This window comes from Hippopotamus amphibius, chromosome 7, assembly GCF_030028045.1.
Source record: "Hippopotamus amphibius kiboko isolate mHipAmp2 chromosome 7, mHipAmp2.hap2, whole genome shotgun sequence".
In the NCBI taxonomy this organism is placed as follows: domain Eukaryota; kingdom Metazoa; phylum Chordata; class Mammalia; order Artiodactyla; family Hippopotamidae; genus Hippopotamus; species Hippopotamus amphibius.
This window is the reverse complement of record NC_080192.1, coordinates 102,648,581-102,671,408: the sequence shown is the minus strand read 5'-3', so window position 1 is coordinate 102,671,408 and position 22,828 is coordinate 102,648,581. Positions and strand designations below refer to the sequence as shown.

The 22,828-nt window shown below is 32.7% G+C and overlaps 1 protein-coding gene across 3 annotated transcripts in view; it reads right to left on the bottom strand.

Moving 5' to 3' along the window:
• The window catches only part of PPP4R3B (protein phosphatase 4 regulatory subunit 3B), a 63,542-nt gene that overhangs the window by 16,628 nt on the left and 24,086 nt on the right, over positions 1–22,828 (bottom strand). For 2 of the 3 annotated variants that reach the window (XM_057743584.1, XM_057743583.1), the window contains exons 5-11: positions 21,980–22,057; positions 20,774–20,890; positions 19,186–19,302; positions 8,580–8,711; positions 7,386–7,488; positions 5,234–5,275; positions 3,470–3,628 (exon numbers count right to left, since the gene is read on the bottom strand). In XM_057743584.1, coding sequence (XP_057599567.1) covers positions 3,470–3,628; positions 5,234–5,275; positions 7,386–7,488; positions 8,580–8,711; positions 19,186–19,302; positions 20,774–20,890; positions 21,980–22,057 — 748 coding nt within the window. The remainder of the gene's footprint in view (positions 1–3,469; positions 3,629–5,233; positions 5,276–7,385; positions 7,489–8,579; positions 8,712–19,185; positions 19,303–20,773; positions 20,891–21,979; positions 22,058–22,828) is intronic. The other variant, XM_057743586.1, reaches the window with a different exon arrangement.

Sequence of the window (22,828 nt, the reverse complement as noted above, 5' to 3'; positions counted from 1 at the left end):
CAGAGAGATTAAAAAATACACAAAAACCATACAATACAAATGCTGGCAGTGCTGGTGGATATGGAGACAATGCAGTGAAGGCAACTCAGAATCAGTAGGGGACTGTCACTGACAAGGGGACAGGAATGGTACAACCTGCAACTGCCTTACCTCTCTGAGGGACAGGGCAGAGAGGGGAGTGGGGGGAGCTTTGGAGGTAGGTGCTTCTTTTAAGTTTTCTGAAAATGTAGCCAAAGTGGTTCCTGCTACCAGTATACCAGAGAGCTACAGATTTTTTTCACTTTGCCTTGGGAAAATCATCTGTGACCCAACACTACCTCCAGATTATAATAACATCACTCCCTTGTGTTTACCAATTGCTTGTGAGCTGTTTAACCTTTGGTAAACATGTGCTGTGGCAGATCAGACTGTATTTGTAAAAGAATGACACAGTAACAAATAAGCAGTATAATTTGGCTTTTTACATTTTAGAATATTGAAAAGAATATCTCCCTTTAACTAGTCTTTTTCCTCACTAAATAAACCTAAACAAATTTAGTAATATTATTGCTAAAACTTTAATGGAACACAAAATACTGTAATTTCAATTCCTTATTTTTATGTGTAACTTGTAACCTCTCTCTTAAGTAGTTTAATTTATTCTACAGATACCACTAGCCACATCTTTTAAAACACAGATTTCTGATTTTGTGTCAGTCTCTCATGTCAACCCTCTCTTCACAGATCTAAGTTAGTAAAAGAAGTTGTGTCTGTCGAAGGAGGTTCTAAATATTATCTGAAAATAAAACAGAAATAGGCCACATAAGGTATAAATGTATGATAACTGTAACACTAAACAGGTGTGGACAGAAGTGCTAGACTTAAAACATCACCCCTTTTTAAGCAGGATAAGAAATAGTTTACTTAAGATTAAAAAGACTGAAGTATTGGCAAAGATCTGAGCAAACAGGCACTTTCATACACTGCTGGTGAATGAAGTAACATTCACACAAAGCTATAGTTAAAACAGCACTGTTTATAACAATGGACATCTTGAAACAATATAAACATTTAAATACTGGAGATTTGTTCAATTATGATATATCCATTTAAATGGGACCACTCCGAAGTCATTTCAGAAAGGACTATTTATAGAAAGCCATATAGGAAAAGTTAGTATGAGAACATCAACTGTTCCAAAATTCATATAAAAAGTTAGTGTGAATCCAATCAGGATGAACTGGATAAAGTTATATTTAAGTTACTGTGGAAGAACAAATGTCCAAGAACCAAGAAAATTATCAAAAAGAAAACTGAGGAGGTACTTAGCAGATACTAAATTTTACAACACAGATACTATAATGGTATAAGAAAAAACATTCCCATTCTTTTTATCTAGTGAAATAAAAGGACAGATGGTTCAGAAATAAGACCCAAGTATATATGGTAACTTATTGCATACCAAAAGTGATATTTTAATTTAGTAATGAAAATATAATTTAATAAGGTGTTAGCACAACTACCCATCCAACCAGAAGAAAGCTAGACTTCACTTCAAACCATATGCAAAAACAAATTTCAGATGTATTACAAATATAAATGTATAAAATAATAAAAATTTTAGAAGAAAACTGAGAATATTTGTATAAATTTAGGACATAGGAGACTTTCCTAAGCAAGACAAAAAAACCCAAAAGCCATAAAAAAATAAGACATATGTGTCATTATGAAGAATTTTATAGCAATTATATGGAAAACAATGCCATAAATAAAGGTAAAGACAAAAGACAAATGAGACTGGGACTTTCTTTTGCCAAAATGTGATAAACTGCTAATATCTCTAATATATAAGAGCTCTAAGAAAAAGACAATAGGCAATCACAACAGATAAAATACAAAAGCACTGAAATATGAAAAAATGTCATCAAGGAAAATGTAAATTAAAACATATACAGAATACATTTTCCATCATCAGCTGGATAACATTTTAAAAAGTAACACTGAGTGCTGTTCACTGAGTGCATTCTTCATGTCAAGTGCTTCAATCTTTTGGGTTAATGTAATCTGGAGGCTATATGTCAAATTAAAATTGAAAAAGGATATATTAAATATATAAACATTTGCCCTGGCAATCCCAATACTGGGGATCTATCCTATGGAAATAAACCAGTATTGAAAGATTTATGTCCTAGGCTATTTATTACAGTGTTATTTGGAATGGCAAAATACCAAAACAATCTTGTAATCCATGCAGAGAAGAATGGGAGAATAAGTTGTGAAAGAGCTACTCTATGAAATGTTACTCATCCATGTTTAGGAAAAATATTAGTTCACACCATATCCAATGACCTAGGGTAATATTAAGGGGCTGAGACGTGTGTCAGCATGATCCTGTTTCTATAAAAATAAAACATAAAAACTGGGACTTCCCTGGTGGTCCAGTGATTAAAAGTCTGCCTTCCAATGCTGGGGATGTAGGTTCGATCCCTGGTCGGGGAGCTAAGATCCCACATGCCTCAGGGCAACTAAGCCCACACTGCAGCAACTACTGAGCCTGTGAGCCACAACTAGAGAGCCTGTGCACTGCAACTACTGAGCCCACACACCACAACTAGAGAAAAGCCCTCGTGCTGCAACGAACATCCCACATGCTGCAAAGATCCCATGTGCTACAACTAAGACTCAACAGAGCTGAATAAATATTTAAAAAAAAAAAAAAAGAAAGAAAACCTATACATGTGTGAATGTTATATAAATCTGCACAAGTATGGAAAAAGGAATGGAAAAGAAGTAGTGCAGGCAGTTAACAGTGGCTATTTTAAGGCCTTAAAAATAAAGGAAGTAGTAGGGAGATTAACATTTTCTCTATACATTAAATTAAATGTTTACATTTTAACTATGATTTTCATGCTCAGAAAAAACCCACAAAGCTCTTTATTTTGAGGCAGGTTTCTTTACCTCTATCAGTAGCTGAAATTATGAAGAGGAATGAAAAGTTAGGGTCTGCCGAAAATTAACATTTGAGCAAACATCAGCATTTAAGTTTGATTTTTATTGGTCCAAGTGGTCTACTGAAGGGGTACCCATAAGTGATTTTACATGTTCAAATAAATAACCTGAGTTATATAAATACATTTCAAGGCCATATCTCAAAAATATAAAAAGAGTCACTACTAAATGACAGTTCCATGAAGCAGATGTAAAAGACAGTGGGAGTGGTTCCATTAGTGAAATGTCACTGCACATGGTGTTATATATCACAACTGAATCTAAATGTGAGCAATATGTGGGCAGGGGAAGCACTATGACCTATTCCTCTTGTCCTTTAAATAAAAGAAAACAAAAGATCAGTACTTCTCACAATCATCTCTTTAACAGCATATGCGCTTGCTAGAAAAAAACAAATCCACATGGGTAACTTAGGCTTTTCTATTAAAAATATTGTTCCATAAAACATTTTGTAAGAATGTTCACTGAAATTGTTACTTACACAAGGCGAGGAACGTGTGCTTTGAATTCATCAAGACCAAAACTCTTCTTAGCAAATCCTTGTTCATAATATAGTTTTTTATGTGATATGTGTGATGTTCCACACAAAACGTGAGTAGCTCTAAAATTAAGGCAAGCAGCTGTGCTGTTTGATAATTATCTACAAAGAAAGTCATCATATGAAAATAAACACTGCAATACATCTAAACAAAGAGAATAAAGTGTACATCCTATATTTTAGAGCAAAAGTAAAACTGTATTTTCTCCTCTTTTTTGTATCAAAGAAGCTAAAGGTTTTTATTTTTTCATTAGGTAGACTCTCCAGAAGTATTAGCAGTTTTACCTACTAACTAGAATGTTAAATAAAAATCTGCAAATATAATAATAAAACCCTCATTCCACTGAGATTTTCTTGGTAATGTTTCCTTCATAGTGCTGTCATTATTAACAGATCTGTAAAAGGGTCCACTCCACAGTAAAGAGGAAATACCTTAAACTTTTTGCCTAAAGTGGTACAACACAAATTTCCCAAGAAAAATTAATACGCTTTCTTTAAAGACATCTTTAAGGAAAATACTTTTTTGGCTGTTTGAATATGAAGTGAAAAATATTATATCAAGATTTTAAAACAGTAATCTTTTTAACAGCAAATCATGATATCCATGAAAGGCCTACTGAAATATACCAGCTTTTTCTTCCTCAAAAGGCTTTGGTTCACACATTCATGGAGTGATTTAAAACTGCTTCTTGAACATCAAAATTTAATGTATAGGTAATTACCCACACCTACTGTAAATATTTTACACAAGAAAATATTAAGCTGTGAAGAAATTATGGAATCACAGCCTTAGAGAATAGAAAAAATAACCAACATCATCTACTCCAACTATTTTATTTTTCAAGAAGACTACACACGTAAATATTTTGTGGAACATCATATGCTATCAGGAACAAATCAGCATTCTTTTTAATAAAAGAATGACCATCTATAAGTATACAAAATACAATTCTAGTATTTCAAAGACCTTTTCTACTTTAAATATAAGTAGAGTTTTACTTGCTCCAGGTCAATTTGTGTAACAGCCAACACCACAGCCAATATTTGAATTAGTTCCTCACCATTAAAAACAAATTCTCTTAATTTCTCAATTCCAATTTACAAGATTTTGTAATAGTGCTCTGTAGTGTAAATTAAATGTCTTGTTTTCACTTTCCCAAATTAGGATATGAAATTACTCATTATATCTCTAATAATTCAACCTCTGAATTGCTTCCTTATTTTAAAGTGGGTTTCCTAGAGCTTTGCTGAGCCTGGTAGAAAAGACAGGAGGCTAGGTACACACAGCATATTTCCATACTAATAGGTCAATACCTGATACACATGTTCCAAGTAGAAGCAACAGTGTTTATACTCAGATTCATGAACAATACCTATGCATAAGACTGTTATGAAGACCAGCTCCTAACTGATTGGCCTTAGTTTACTAGATTTAAAAAATAAGAAGGAACTAATCCTCAACTTTCAGACGTCTTCTTAAAAAAAAGTCAGAAAACAAGCTCTAAACTTATAGAAAATAAAAACAAAATTTCAGCTGGGTTTTTCACCTTTTATATTGGAGAAAGTGGAATTTTTCTCTTTAAAAAAATCTAGTTTTGGATTTTCAGATGAAAATATGCCTCTCCTAGCTTTGTATAAGTGCATTATATTCTGATTAGAAAAATCTTATATTTTGCATTAGTTCATAAGGTAAGAATTCACACTTACCGGGACAAATCGTGCTGTTTTTGTTAGGTCCAACTATATTATCTAATAAAAAAATTAAAATCAATAACTTCAGTAATAATATCTCACACTTCCCTAGTACTTTACAACATACAAAGCACATCTTTGATCATAACCTCATTTTACCTGCATAATAACCATTAAGAATTAGTAGCTTCAGTCAAATATTATACCTCTATCTGCAATCTTTTAGAGAACTGGGTGCAGATGAAGAATTATTAAAAGACAGTATCATAAATATTCTGATAAAATAACAGATTTTTAACAATTACTCATCTTTGAATTTTTAAGAGAATAAGTAGAACATTATAAGTAAGTTTCGATTCCTAGGCTCACATCTTAGAGCACATTTATGTAAAGAAACACAGAATGTATATCAGAGCATTGTTTATAACAGTGCTAGAAACAACTTAAATGTACATTAGAAGCAGGATGGCTAAATTACAGCATACTCATACAAAAGAATACCACGCAAGAGTTAAAAATAAACTCTAGGTATCAATATGGATAGATCTCAAAAAAAAGCACTGGGTAAAAAGGAGGAAGATGCAGAATAATGTGTACAATATAAGTCAATTCACATCAAGTTTGAAACTGTGAAAAATAATACTACATTATACGTGTCACAATAATATAAACAAACATAGGGGTGATAAACTCCAAATTCAGCATTGCCTGGGGGGTGGGGGTGGGGTAGAATGAGAATGCATAAGAAACTATCTGTAATATATTTTCTTTTAAAAAAACTTAAAAAAAATGACAAGTTAGTTGTTTTGATAAAGCCAACAGGAAGTAATGTATCTGTGATGCTATTATCTAAATATCTCTGTATGTTGGAAATGTTTTATTTTAAAAAAGTTCAAAATGCATTTATTTTAATTTATTTAAATGGAAACTTTCTGCAAAACGTTCTGTGACATGCTTTTTTTTACCCATTCAATTTTATATTTTTGAGAAATAATCAGTTGATAGATCAAAATTACAGTATTCCATTATATGAATATACTGTATTTTCTACAATGAACAATGCAACAACATTCTTGTATCTGTCATGTACATGGATAAATGTTCCCTAGAATATAAGCTCAGAAAATGAATTGATAGTATTATATAGGGTGTACAATTTTATTAGTTTAGTAACATTCTCTTAACTTACTTTCTCTTAACTGACTTTAACAGATTAACCAACATTTTCTGAGAATATGCCCCCTCCACATTTCTCATTTCACCAAGTTGAGTTGTATGCTTATCAAACAGTCCTTTGTTTGCACTAGTTATATGTGGTAATATGATTACATAATTTACTGCACATTGATGAAATGTCATAGAACTGTAATATCTATGGCTAAGGTGAATACAGCAGAACTCAATTAAAAAAAGATACCAACTTAGACATACAAAACTATGACTACTTAAGTACTTAAGGGAAAGTACTTAAAACTATAGCAGAATTCTACACTTGGAGTACTTCAAAAAATATGTTTAGGTTTTCATTCCATTATAATAAACTGAAGCCAGAAATTGTAGCTGAAGAATTATGGGTGCAGTTTATGTAAGAATGCAGTATGGAAATACAATTAAAACACACACACACACACACACACACACACACACACACACACACAAAATGCCTTGACCCTATACAAACTATCAGTAAATGAGCAGCATTTAAAGTAAACATTTATAAAGAGCTTATTTTTTTTAATTATTCTCTGCTTTAACCAACTTTTTTGATAAACCTAATAACCTCTGATCCTTATGTTTTGAAATTAGAGAGTTTTTTTTACTATATTGCCAAATATGTCTCCAAAATGATGGTTTCTTGGATTTTGTAGGCAATATACTCTCTGCATTTACTCACTCTAACATTAACTCTAACAACTTTGGGAACAATCTCCTTCTTTTGCTAAGTATTTACAGTTCTCAAGGTGTGACACTTTTGGCCACGTATTCTATATCATTTTCTACCACAGACACACTGAAACAAGGGAAATCATGATTTTATATTGCAGTTTAAAATTTTCAGTAGTAATTTCCCTGTCATAAAAAGCACCAAGTAAAGTGCCTGTTAGATATGATACTTATCACACTCTTTTAAAACAGAAGTCATAAGCAGGTAAGTAAGAAGCCCTACCCTTTTCACATTTGTCTTCTGAAGTATTGGTCAAAAGTGGTGCTGTGAGGACATGCATACAATGGTTGTAGAAGAAATTTAGAAATTCACTTTTTTCAGTTTTCTGAAACATACAGAATTTAAAAAAATACTTTATTATCTTTATAATTAATAAAACACCTTTAAGAATTAGCATCGCAGGTCACACACAAACAAGATACTTTATAAGATACTATTAAAAGAATCAAAAACACTTGTTATATTCACCTTAACCTTATTTCTGCAAAACTAAAAAATCAGATCTATTTCATAGTACATATTAAATAAAAATGAAAGTAAGAAAAAGATCAGATAGCATTATAAAAAGTTTTTCCAGGGAAAATTATTCAAAACAATTTTTTTCAAATATACGTATGATCTGAAATGCAATGAAAAATCTATCAATGTGAGAGCAACTTAACCATTTAAAATTTGAAACCCCAGATTTCACAGTGTATCTAAATTTGACAAAACACCAAGTTGATTTATCAAGCCACTAGAAATGTTACAGATTTTAGATTTTTAAAAATTTTAAGAATTTGTTACTTGGAAATTTGGAAAATAATTTTTTGATTTTTAGGCCATTATTTTTTATATAACTGGTTCTATAACCTTGTAATGATTTAAAAATAATATACATTTTCTCTAAATTTGGGGGAATTCTATAAAGGAGAAATATCCCAGCATTTTCAGATAACTACTATTAATATTTTGCAATACTTCCTTAAGTCCTTTTTTGTAATGACTCCTTTCACTATGCAGTTAAGATCATTTGGTACACATTATTTTCTTTTTTATTGTGATAAAAAACATATAACAAAATTTACCGTCTTAACCATTTTTCAGTTTACAGTTCAGCAGTGTCAATTATATTCGCAGTGTTTTAATTTTTAAGATGTTAAAATACAGAGGCCAAGGGTCATAAATAGAAGTGCTAACATTTTACCAAGATTTTAGCAGATTACAATCTTGTATTTTGCCACAAAAATAACTGCTAGAGGAATATTACTGCTACTTGAATACTGAGTGTACAAATGTATATTTGTTTTGCAAAATTGTACAAATTTTCAAATATTTAATATTTACATATTTATATATTTATACATAACTTATTGTATATAAAATCATCTAAAACTGACTAGACCAAAACGTTTCTACCGCAGAGTAATTTCTTACATTAGTTGTAGCCAGCATGTTCTCTGGATCAATTAGAGTACGAAGAAGTCCCATTAACTGAACAGCACCTCCTAGCTCAGGATCAGTATCACAGATCATTTGTTCAATTACTACATTAATGAGAAGGATATCCTGAAAGAAAATGTGTTTCTATGAGACCTGGTTTGGATATAAGACAAACATAACAGCTGAAAGAATAGAATCAGAATCATACAGAAAAAAAAAAAAAAAAAAAAAAACAAGGAATGGATGAACTTATTTAAGCCTTTTGTCCTAATGTTTTCAAAGTTCCATATACACACTAGAGTAAAAAGAAATCGACTCAAAAGCAAAACAACACAAAAATCAGAGCACACGACAGCTTACAATATCATCAATATAGGCAATGGGAAACAAAATCATTTACCAGTAATTCTTGTTCACTGGAGGTTCTAACATATTCTCAGTCCAGGTTTCAGCCTCAGGCATGAATTTAGAAGTTGACTACACCCAAGATCACATGCATCAAGTGACCCAGGAACATAGATCATATCAGCTTCTAATAAGAAAATCCTTTCTCGCAAAAATATGAGAAAAAAATAACCCAGGACATAGCTCTCCACAGGAGGCAAATGGGTATACATTGTGTTATCTAATGATCTAAAGCAGCCAAACAGACTTTATTATTACATCAGTAACATGCTCTTGGTCTTAATATAAAAGAGCTACAAAGTAGCTTTGCACATACAAAATTTATTTGCTTTCTGCCTGTATTTTAAAAGTAGATCTCTTAAGCATTAAAGTAGGATACAAAGTGATGGTTCAGGTCAAAGGAAGAAGTTTTGCCATGGACTCAGTGGACTTGAGAACAGGTTTATTACTGGGGGAAGAAAGGTAGTAACTGAAAGAGATGAAATAAGGAAATTGCATGGAATGAAGATAAAACTGTTGAATGGGGAGAATTTTGTAAAATAATCAAAGGGAAGTTTCAGTATAAAAAACTTTTTGTAATTATTTTCTTTTTCTAATCTCTCCCAAACTTAACACACTGTATTATCCAAAAATATTTCCCTGTGAAATTGTTTGTGATATTAAATGCAATGAAGAACCATCAAAAACCATGTCATAGCAACTTAACTGCTTAAAATTAGAATCTTACCCTCTACCATGTCTCAAAATTTGAACATCAATGAATAATTCTGTTATGGCATCAGAAACAATGAAATTTCTTCAAAGAGGAATTATGAAATATAATTCACAGAGCTACATTAATAGACTCAAGCCTTATTACAGTTACAGGAGAAAGAGCAAATACCACCTTAATCTGCTCCTGTTTCTTATTCTGGTATGTTCAGCAAAGTATGTCACATATAAAATGTTAAGATATTACAAAAAGGTGTCAGCCAGTGAGCTTTCTTCAGAATGATGATATGGTACTTAATTTAAATTCATATCAATGTATACAACTTGGATTCTACCAGTTAATTAGGGGCTCAGATAATTTGCTCAATGATATATAATCCTTTTACATAGTTTCATTCAAAATAAATGATGAATTTAAGTTACATCTAAATGAAAACACAGTTGCAAGAAAGACTTCTAAAGGTATAGCTCATACACTGAAATGATACTTCAACATATATACTTTTAAATGTACTTCTCTCTCAAATGCAGTTTCTTAAAAATCCTGCCTCCATTAAGTACCAATGCCAAATTCTGCTGGTCTACAAGCAGAGATAAAAGGGAAATGACCTGTGCTGACTGAAAGTCCCATAACCTGTGGAAGTGAAAAAAGCTAATTTATATATTTCATAGTGAAACAGACTGCTACAGAGAACTATATAGTCTTTTCAGGATATAAAATCTGCCTTTCTCAAAGACATGTTAAGACTTCCTTGACAAAGGTATATGCACCACTGAACGCTATTCTTTAGAACTTTTTAAGGTACCCAAGCTTGAGAGAAAGTAAGGGCACAGAGGTCAGCAGGTAAATGGGAACCTTCAGGTTTAAAAAGTATGCTTAGATAAGATCTCTAGAATACACAAGAAGCAAATAATTTGGAAGCCTACTAAATAGTAGAGGAAGCTTAACTGTCAAGAAAGTTTTAAAATAAGCAACAGTCTGACTGTTTGATCTCTAAGACCACCACTGGGCCAGAGAACTCACACCAGCAGAAAATAGGCTACAACACAAAATAAAGCCCTGGAGGAAAGGCATCTTCCACTGCCTATCTCAGATGTAGCCACAGCTGAAAATGTCCTCAGGGAAGGAACCTAAGCTTTAGAAGAAAATGGGCAAGGGAAATTCTTTAGAGAACAGAACCAGGGGCAGCTGGTTTGGTTAATCGAGAACTTCCAAGGAGGGACTTCCCTGGAGGCACAGTGGTTAAGAATAGGTACTATGTTGTACAGTAGATCTCTAGGACTTGTTCATCCTATAAAAGTGAAACTCTGTATCTTCTAATACCTCCCTGTTTCCTCTATTCCCCATCCCCTGGCAAGCACCATTATATAAACTCTCTGCTTTCTATGACTCTATTTTATATTCCTCATATAAGCAGTATCATGTAGTATTGTGTCCTTCTGTGTCTGGCTTATTTCACTTAGCATAACGTCCCCCAGGTTTATCCAAGTTGTCAAAAATGGCTGGATTTCCTTCTTTTATTCAGGCTGAACAGTATTCCACTGTATGTATATGACAAATTTTCTTTATCCATTCACCTGCAGATGAACACTCAGGTTGCACCCATGTCGTAGCTACTATGAATAATGCTGCAGTGAACATGAAAGAACAGCTATCTCTTCAAGATCCTGGTTTCAATTCCTTTGGATTTATATCTGTAGTGGGACTGCTGGATCATATGGTAGTTCTCTATTAATTTTTTGAGGAGCTTCCACACTGTTTTCCATGTACCCCCAAGGTACATGCCCAAAACAGTGCACAAGGGCTCTCTTTTTCTCCATATCAAGACTTGTTACCTTTTGATTTTTTGATAATAGCCATCCTAATAGGTGTGAGGTGATATTTCATTGTGATTTTGATATGTATTTCCCTGATGATTAGTGGTGATGAGCACCTTTACATGTACCTGTTGGCTATTTTTATGTCTACTCTGAAAAAAAAAGTCTATTCAGTTCCTTTGCCCATTTTTAAATTTTGTCATTTGCAGGTTTTTTGCTATTGAGTTGTAGGAGGTCCTTACATGTTTTGGACGTTAATCTTTCATCAGCAATTGCATATAAACTCTACACTTTTATTCCCCAACCCACATACTATGTTACTGATATCAGAATTTCTTTTTTTTATTGTGTATCTATTAACAAATTTTTGTAGTTGCAGTTATTCATAATACCTTGTCTTTACCTTTTCTACTGCATTAAAAGTGATTTACACACCACCATTAGATTATTCCATTAGTCTGTATTTGTCTATATAGTTACCTTCACAGTGAGATTTACACTTTCATATGTTTCATTTTGCTGTTCAGTGTTCTTTCACTTCAACTTGAAAGGCTCCCTTTAGCATGCCGTAAAAGGCAGATCTAGTTTTGATGAACTCCTTCAGTTTTTGTTTGTCTGGGAGTCTTTTCTTCTTTATTTCTGAAGGACAGCTTTGTCAGGTAAAGTATTCCTAGCTGGCAGTTTTTGTTTTTGTTTTTCTTTCAGCACTTTGAATATATCATCCTATTCTCTACTGGCCTGAAAGGGTTTTGCTGAGAAATCTGCTCATAGCCTTTCTTTGTATGTGATGAGTTATTTTGTCTTGCTCTCAAAATTCTCTCTTGTCTTTGATTTTGGACAGTTTTATTATAACGTATCTCGGTGAAGACCTTGGGTTGAATCTGTTTGGGGACATATGAGCTTCATATACTTGAATGACCTTATCTTTCCCTTGGTTTGATAAGTTTTTAGCCATTATTTCTTTAGATAAAACATATTTTATGTCACTTTTTCTTCTTCTTTGAGACTTCCATAATGCATATATTATTTTATTGTATGGTGTCCCATAATTCATGTAGGTTTTCTTCACTCTTTTTCATTCTTTTCTCTTTTTGTTCTCTGACTGGATTAATTTTAAATGGCCTGTCTCCAAGTTGTCTGATTTTTTTCCTCTGCTTGATTCGAGTCTGCTGTTGAAGCTCTTTACTGATTTTTTTCAGTTTAGTCACTGTACTCTTCAGCTCCAGAATTTCTTTTGGTTCCTTTTTAGTTTCTTTTTTGCTGAATTTCTCATTTTGTTTACGTGTTGTCTTCTTGATTTTGTTTAGTTATCTGTGTTCTCTTGTAGCTCACTGAACCTCTTAAACACAATTATTCTGAATTCTTTGTTAGGCAGTTCATAATTCTCTCTCTCTTTTTTTTTTTGGTTACTGGAACTTAATTTTGTTTCTTTGGTGGTGTCAAGTTTCCCTGACAGCTCTCATCTAGATTTTGCAAGTCTCATGGAGGTATTCTTGTCTGTTGATGGTTGTTCAATCGGTGTTTCTGTTGGGGGCATGAGGGCTGGAACTTCCTATCTGCCATCTTGCTGACCTCACTCCTCATCTTGCTGATATATTAAGCCATTTATATCATTCATAAATGACACTATTTCTTATGTATTTCCTTTTTTTCTGTCACAGGTTAGGCCTTCTTTCTCCAGCTATCTCCAGCTGTTAGAAATATCTTTCTAAAATAGGGACCTGGTCAAGACATTTCTTTGCTTAAAATAGCTACAAGATAAAAGATTCACTCCTTAGACTGGTTGTATAGGTAGTAAATATTCTAACCCTGTGCTGTCCAATATGATATCCACTTGCCACAAGTGACCGTTTAAATTAAAAGCAGTAATTCCTCAGTCACACAACCTACATTTTAAGTGCTCAATAGCCACAGGTAGTGAGTGGCTACCTTGTTGAATGGCTAAAGAATAAACATTTCCATCATCACAGAAACTGAACAGCACTCTTCAAGTCTTTTATTACAGCTTATTTGTTGAAGACGGGTAAAGGAAAAAATAGGATAGTGAGACAAAGAAAAAAACAGAGAGAGGAGAAAGGTGGCAAAAATGGGAATATCGCACAATAATACCAATTGCCACATTCAATGATATGAAAGTCTTATCCTGGTGTCAGATTTTTTGTGTTCTGAAGTCTCATTTTAACAAAACATGAGTAGTTATTAAAGTAAGTAACACAAAAGAGACACAAATCCACAAACTGTTCAAGGGCCAATCTTTTGCAATAAAATCTGCTCTGAAAATAACCATCGAATCAGACTTCCACTTTTGGCCAAGATGAAGTGACAGGAACCAGATTTACTCTTTTACCTCACACAACAAAAACCTAGAGTAAATACATGAGACTACAATTGGTAATACAGTAGACATCAGCCAATGAAAGATACTGAGAGATGGGTAACAAATGTGATGAGCCCTACGATACATGTTGGGTATTATTACTAATTACTGGATTCTGCAAACTAAGTAAAAATCAACTTCTAAAGATCCATGCGTCTGAGATTATGCTGTATGGAGCAGCATGGAATAGCAAGGAAGTCTTATCCCAGAGGTACATTCACCTCCGCAAACAATTAAAATTAGTCTACTACAATGCATGACTAAATCCACTTCAAAGTAATAATGTGCTTTCAGAGGCAATGAACAAGTAGTTCCTAAGAAATGTAACAAATGATTTAACATTCATCAATGAACCAGCATTGTAAGTTGTCTGTAAAACATGCTTCATTTTCTCAGCAAGCTTGGTGAACAAAAGCCAATAGCTAAATTAAAAGACCCAGCCTCTAACTGCTGTACAGCTAATAGCTAAATATGTAACTGACCTCATTAATAACTCTTCCATGCCTATTTCTCCAATGGAACTAAAGTCCAGTGGTCACTAAAGTCATACCACTCTCAAAATTCAAGCCAGCATTTCTAACTGCCTGCTAAAGTTCTTTGTTGAAATTAAAACAAATCTGATTTTCCTTAACCTGCTTCTCCAACAATGGCATTAATATGCCTAGAAAACTCATGCTTAAGCATTACAGCAAAATAATGGAGATGTAAGACAAACTACAAGAAAATTCCTTCATCGGATGTCAAACTATGACTTGATATGAAAACAAACCATTATAGAGTAAACCCAGAGAAATTATTCTAATGCTGGGAGACCAAAATCTATTCTAGAGAACACTCTCTTAAATTAATAGTTTTAAAAGGGCCCAATAACTCCTTTCCCATAAATGCCTGCTTACTCCCGTGGTCTCTTTGTTTTACTTCTCTTTATACAACCATAGTAGCTTTGCAATCACAACCTTTAATTTAGAACCAGCTTCTAAATGCTACCATCATTTACTTGCAATATTCTGGGGTTTAAGTCAGGGGTCATTAAACTACAAACTACCTGGCTGGTTGCTCACTTTGTAAATAGTTTTACAGTAAAACATTTACCGGAACATATCCACACCTATTCACTTTCAAACTGACTACAGACAGTTCATACTAAAGTAGCAGAGTTGAGTAGTGGCAACAGAGACCAGAAGGGCCTACCAAATCTGATTTACCCTTTGATCCTTTAAGAAAAGTTTGCCATCCTTCATCTAAATAGCAACACTTAAGTGAGTTTAACCAAATTTCTAGGAGATAGTTCAAAGTTTCAGCTGTTTCTAAATCAAGTTTTAGAGAAATGATACTCCTGTTGGTTTCATCACTCTCCAACCTCATATTAATCTTTTGTTTTAAAGTACATTTAAGTGGGTTTAAGAATGTTTCAACATTGCCAAAAATAATCAACAACAGAGGGAAAGTTCTGGGTATCTACAAATGGAATTCAGAGATTATCCAGATTATCAGCTGGCATCTCTATTTTCTGATTGGGAAACATAAAGAACATACTTTATTTCATTGCCTCTAAGACAGATTTCTTAAAAATTTTAACTTCTTGATGTTGAGATATATTTTATAATCTATGGCATTACACAGTCACTGTTAGCCAAGTGGCTAAATGTCATGTTTTCATGACAAAGTTACATGAAAAATTTGTACTGACACTTTCTGGTAAGATCAAGAAAATATTAGAATCTGTGTACCCGAGATTCCATGTATATAGTAAATAGAAGAGATGAAAGAAAGAATGGCAAGAGCAGGAAGATTATTCTGAGGTAGCAGGATAAAAATAACTAATGGATGTTGTGGAAACATTACCAGTTTTTAAAAAAACTATCTAAATTTAAGAATCACAAAAAAAGCTCATGCATGTGAAATCTGCTCTTGCAGCTACTTGAATGAAGGCTAACAAGTATGACAGAACCAATACTTTTTTCAATCCATTCTGATGTGTTAAGACAGCAACAATAGTTCTTCAAATTCTACAGAAGAACTTAATGATCTAACTTCTTCAGTCTGTGAAATGGCAAAACAGCCTGGACAAAGAAAATTTAAGCTCATTTTTTAAAGTTGGTGGGATTTCTTGGTATGATGCATTGAAAGAAATGTTACTTCTGTACCATTCCTGACACAAAGAAATAACCTGAAATGAATCATTAGGAAACATCAGACAAATCCAAATCACCACATACTGGACCAGAAAGTTTTCATTGTTGTCTTGGGTAACAAGGAGATTACTGGGACAACTGACATAATCTGAATTAGGACTGTAGTTAGATAACATTGTAAAATGTTATTTAATTTCCTGTCTTTGACAATTATACAGTGCTAATGTAGAGTTTTAGTAGATTGACACTGAATCGAATAGGGGTAAAGGAGCATTGTCCATCATTTCTGTACCTTTTTCCTCAATTCAAAAAAACTAATTATATATTTATGTATGCAAAGATGTGTATACAAATACAAGCAAAGAAAGACAATGATAAAGCAAATGAAAAATAAAATGTTAATTTGGAAATCTGGGTAAAGTGTATATGGGAGTTCTTTGTACTATTACTGTAATTTTTTGGTAAATTTTAATTACCTCAAAATAAAAAGTTAAAAATTGACACAATTTTAAGAAATAAAATGTGATATGTTCAAAGCAAAATACTGAATAGTCAACCCATAGAGATTAGCTTATGTATTTATTTTAAATTTCTTATTATGGTAAATTTCACTCTCCTGAATTATTTTGAAGTGAATTCCACGTGTACAATTCTAGAAAAAATTTACCAAAAAAATTCATAAGTGAGAGGTACACTGAAAATACTTGCCAAAATAAGTAGTAATACAGTAGCTGTATTACTTATCCAGTCAGATTCTAAAAGAAGTTTTACTGAATGTTTCAAAGGCCATTAGCATTAAAAATGTGTGAAATTTGTAGCAAAAAGACAGCAATTATTGCTAAATCTATCCTTCCAGCTTGGCTAGAAATAATGACTATAGAAAAAAAAAAGTTAATATTGATATTTCCTTGTGTCTCAACACACATTTTAATACTGTACTCCATGTTCCTAAAATTAAATCTGCTACCATAGTACTAGAAAGAAAAGTTTAAATGCTATGCATTTATTTTAAGACAGCATCAAAATATCAACTGCCCACCGCATACACAGTAAGTTATTTCTTCTTTCTTTTAAATGTTACCACCAACTCAGTATAGAATTCAGCATGCAGAATCCTTAATTTTGGAAATTAAATTAAAAAATAAGTAATTTATCTTCATTTTATCAACAGTTATTTTAAGGCAACAAAAATTTTAAATTGGAAAATTGTTAGACCTCAGAAAATTCAGGGAAATGAAAGACCTTGAAGACTGTGACTACAGGAAAAAGAGAAATTAAAACAGGACTTTTCATTGTTAAAAATATCAGTAACTGCTTCCCCGTGTCTCATGCATCAATTAAATGTAAACAAGGAAATATTTCCAATGAAAACAGAAATAAAAGCTTTAAAATTCTAAGTAAGTTATTATTCTCACAATAGTCAGAGAGATTTTATGATGAATGCTCTTAATCCCACACATTACTAAGGATGAAGCAATAGAAGTGTGAGTTTCAAAGTTATCTTTCGTAAAGGATGGCACTAAGATAAGAATATCAACAGTGAGACTACAGACTGATTAATAAACTAGATATTTATTTCTTTAAGTCAGATTTAGCATCATTTGGGTTTTTTACACTTTAAAATATACTTAACACAGGGAATTCCTTGATGGTGCAGTGGTTAAGAATTTGCCTGCCAATGCAGGGGACACGGGTTCAATCCCTGGTCCAGGAAGATCCCACTCACCGTGCAGCAACTGAGCCCATGTGACTCAACTACTGAAGCCTGTGGGCACTAGAACCCATGCTCCACAACTACTGAAGCCTGAGCACTGCAATGAAGAGTAGCCCTTGCTTGCCACAACTAGAGAAAGCTCACATGCAGCAACAAAGACCCAATGCAGCAGAAATAATAATAATAATAAAAAATATATATACTTAATACAAAATATTTCTTCTATTTCTTTTCTACTGCTTAAACAATAGCATTAGCCCAAACTGATTCTAAAATTAAATTATTTTAAAAAAACCACTGGAAATATCTAACAAAGATTAAATGTAAAAATCTAAGTAGACATTAAGAAATTAAAAATAAAACATATAAAACAACTATAGTGGGACTTCCCTATAGTGGTTAAGAATCCGTCTGCCAATGCAGGGGACATGGGTTTGATCCCTGGTCCAGGAAGATCCCTCGTGTCTCGGAGCACCTAAGCCGATGCACCAAAACTACTAAGCTCACGTGCCCCAACTACCGAAGCCCTTGCGCTCTAGGGCCCACGTGCCACAACTACTGAGCCCTCATACCAGAACTGCTGAAGCCCGAATACCTAGAGCTCGTGCTCGGCAAACAAGAGAAGCCACTAGGTTTTCATTATTTTAAGTCAGATTTAGCATCATTTGGATTTTTTAAACTTTCAAATATACTCAACACAGGGAATTCCCTAGTGGCTCAGTGGTTAAATACAAAAGATAACTTTGAAATTAACACTTCTATTGCTTCACCTTTAGTGATGTGTGGGATTAAAAAATGAAAAAAAAAAACAAAACAAAATAAACAAAAGACCAACTATAGTTTAATTCAATAGTAAAAAAACATAAAAGGATAAAATTAACATTGGGAATCTAAACCTTCTTTAAGAAGGGACATAATTGTATTTTAGTTATTTTCTACTTAACACTAATATATTTAATATAAGAAAGGGTACTTCAATTACAGCTCTATGTTCATTTTGTTTTTAAAATAGTTTAAGGGGAAACTTTTAAATATTTTTATAGTGGGAAAACACAACATTGGTTTCATTATTAAATGTTCATCCCCACTAAAAAAATAGACACATCTGAACACGTAAAAGCAACTTCTTAGTTATACTAGATAAGTGCCTGACCTAAAGGTTTAGAATTATATTTCATTAGTACTTGAAACCCTTTTTAAAAACAACATCTAAGAATTTGATTCATTAAATCTATTTATCTCAATACTAGTTTGAATGAATTTTTTTAACAACAAACAAATCAACTGCCACGTATTCTGGGCTTGCTAAAGTTACAACTGATCAGAAACCTATTATTATTCTTCATAAAAGGTTAAAATTACTGTTGTGCCTTTTCTCTCAACAGTTTGCAAATACGATTCTATAGGTAATCCTCATAGAACCAGAGCATTATCACTTACGTCATCACTCTGCTGGGCTTCTTGCATTACAAATTCTCGGACCATGGATGGACTAAACTCTACTAGATAAGAAAATATATCTGTAGCAGCTGATCTGACTTGCAAATCATCCATGCCCTGATAAAAGGAAAATCAAGTTACTTAGAGACTGTGAACAAAAGTTATGCCTGTGTCCCCCTTTTTTCTCCCAAGTCTGTGCCAAACAAATTTTTGGATTTAGACATGGTACTGGAATCCAAATACATAATCTCTCCCACCCTTTTCTTTTACCAATATTAAAAACTTTAGGCAGCTCAATGATTAGTTTCCGCCAGTTTTTTTTTTTTTTACCACCACAAACATTCAGAGAATTTAAATATAAGAATCAGCACAAGATTATAAAGCACTGCTTTACAAATGCTGCAGAAAAATTTTGGGGGTGGGAGGGAGGATACTTGATTTAAATATGTGCAAAAAATGAGTGATGTCTCCTAGTTAAGACTTCAAACTTTCCAGAATCTGTCTTTGGTCCTGGATTTGCCAGTTACACCTTAGTAACTGATTCTCCCGTTTATGACTCTCCCTATAGAGGATGCTTTTAAATACAATCTAGGTATTTTCACTCTTTTCCATAACTTAGTTTTCTAAGGTAGTGATCCTGAATGTTTTTTCCCCATCAGTATATGAAGGATACATGACTCATAAGTTAAAAATCCTCAGGTGATTCTGAAAACATTCCTTAACTTAGCGGTTCTCAAAGTGTGGCCCAGGGAACCCTGGAAGGGTTATCACATCCTGAAACGGGGTTTATTAACACCCTTTTCAAAAGTGTATGAGATTAAAACTATTTTCACAATATTACTTAGTATAAAAAGTATTACGGCATTATTGGCCTTTTTCACTTCTAGTCTTTCACAAGTACAGTGGGGTTTTCCAGAGGCTACAATATGTAATATCATAGCAGACTAAATGCAGAAGCTGCTGTGAGACTCTAGCTATCTTCTACTAAGCCAGACATTAAAGGGATTGGCAAAAAAATGTGAAACAATGTCATCTGTCTCACCAAATTTTTTTCATTTTGGAAAAGGTATTTTTTCATAAAAGTTACATTATTTATGTTAACATATAAAGGGTTAATTATCATCTTAAAATGAGTTAATACTTAAAAATTTTCTGTTTTAATTTTTCATACAATAAATGTCAATGGATAAAGCTCATATAAACAAAAGTATGAGAATTACTCCCTTAACCCTATATTGCAGCAGGAGCCCCCTTGGTTCAATCTGCCCTCCTCCCACTCACTGGTCTAAAAAGGAAAGGCATTTTATTAGTTTCTATGAAACATACTTAATTTTGTTACAGAAGAGATAAGTCTTATAAAAACGTGGAATTTTTATTCACTTGAAGCCATACTATATGAATCACATATTAATATTACAAATTTAAGTTAATAAAAATCTGAAGAGGTTTTACGACTCACTACCAAGTGAATCATAACCTAAATTACAAAATTCAATATGCAGTACTATAAAAAATTATTTCCCATCCACAATATAAATCTATTACAAATTTGAAATTTCAAAAACATGAAAAGAAGTTATATAATTACCATTACAATTTCAAGAGCAGGAAGAATCCCCAACTTTGCCAAAGTTTTGAAAAATGCATCCCTGTTTTGAGGTTGTAATGTCTGAGAAAACGCACAAAATTCCTTGAAAAAATTAACCTGTAACGTTAGAAAGCATAGTGAGAAAGTGACATACATTAAAAGCAACTCTGGGGCAAACTGTAATGTAATCTACCACAGTGTGGAATTAACCCTTCTCAGGAACCTAGACTTTTCAGGGTATCCTGGCTCCTCAAAACCTAAAGAACATAGAAACCATGCTATAATAAATGGTGGCTGGGTTCTCAGGGAGCCCTCATAAAGCACAATTCAATTTTTAAGAATTGTAAGGAACATTAGAGATTTCCTAGTATAAAGGGCTAATTTTATAAAGTAATAAATAACTATACCAAAGATGATGTGGCTGATTTTAAGTCAGCAATCTTTCATTACTTCTTCAGTATCTGATTACAAGGTTTGAAAAAATGGCAAACTGCTTTAAAAAGCAATCCCCATTTGCTTTCTCCAAAGCACGGTTTATATCTTAAAAAAGTGATTACGAACACATTTGAAAGAAGAAAAACATTTCCAAGAATCAAATTATTTATCATTCATTTATTCAAGGATTCTCCCTTCCTCTTGTTTCAAAAAAAAAAAAAGCATCTCAATAATGTATCTATAACCATAAAAATGTACGAGTTTGTAGTTCTGTCCTAACATAAACCACATCTTGATTTTGTAATTTATAAGGCACATATTCCCTCACTGGGGGGAAAAAACCACATCAAAATATCTCTAAAAACTTCTAAGACATACAAAACAATAAGTTTTAGAAACTTTGTGAATAATCATTTTATAGTATAAATATTTAAATACAGTTTACCCTTGAACAATATAGGGGTTGGGGGACCCATCCTCCACTAAGCAAAAACCTGCATGTTAACTTCATAGTAGGCCCTCCGTTATCTGTGGTTCCACATCCAACCCTGGATCATGCAGTGCTGTAGTACTGATAATTACTTTTGAAACAAATCTGTGTCTAAGTGGAACCATGCAGTTCAAACCTGTGTTGCTCAAAGGGTCATCTGTTGATATCTTTCATATTATACAAATTTTTCTCTTAAATTAACAAGTTTAATATTAAAAGCTGTGTATGCCAAAAGAGTAAGTGTTCTTTAAGGGTGTGAATTTCAATAATAAATAACTTACCAACTCACGTCTCTTATCATCATCTGTGGCCTCATCTGTTAATTGTGCAAAAACTTCAGACAAAAATTTCTCATCTTCCTACATGAGAAGAAATAATTACTATGAAATATTAACAAAAGTATAAAATTATACTCATTTATATGATTTCACAAAGTATAATAAAAGTAGCTGAAAACCTAATAGCAATTTCATTACAAAACCTAAAATTCCAGGTATATTCATGTTATAATTTTCAAAACTTGACTATGTCCTTCAATATTAGTTAGAGATATATTAATACCTCATTTAATCAGAAACTGCAACTACAAAGAACTCTTTGAAAATAGATGTTCTAGAGGTCATGCATGAAAACTCTGTTTACCTTAAATGAGAGCCTCTCTAGGTCCCTTTCAGGGTCTATTTATTTATGTTTAATTTAAACATAATTCAAATAAGTTTGAAGATCTCATTATTAGTCCATACTGGATTAGAAAAATGAGAGTTACAAATATGGCAATAAAGAACACTGAATTTTGGCAGTGATAAGATTATTAATGTTAATTGTGATTATCTTTTGGTGATGGATTATGAGTGATTTTCTTTTTTGCTCATCTATATTTTCCAATTTTCTTTAATAAGTATGGACTATTAAATTACAAAGGAAAAAACTGACATGAATATTCATATTCACTTTAGAGAAGATTTCCATCAAAATCTGCTGAAAGTTATGCAGCAATCTTCAAAATTCACTCTTATGAAATAATTTGAATAATTTTAATTAAAATGGCACAATCTTAAAATATCTGTAATAGTGATAACTAAATAGTTGATAATAATAAAATTGAACCATGACATATAAAGGATATAGCT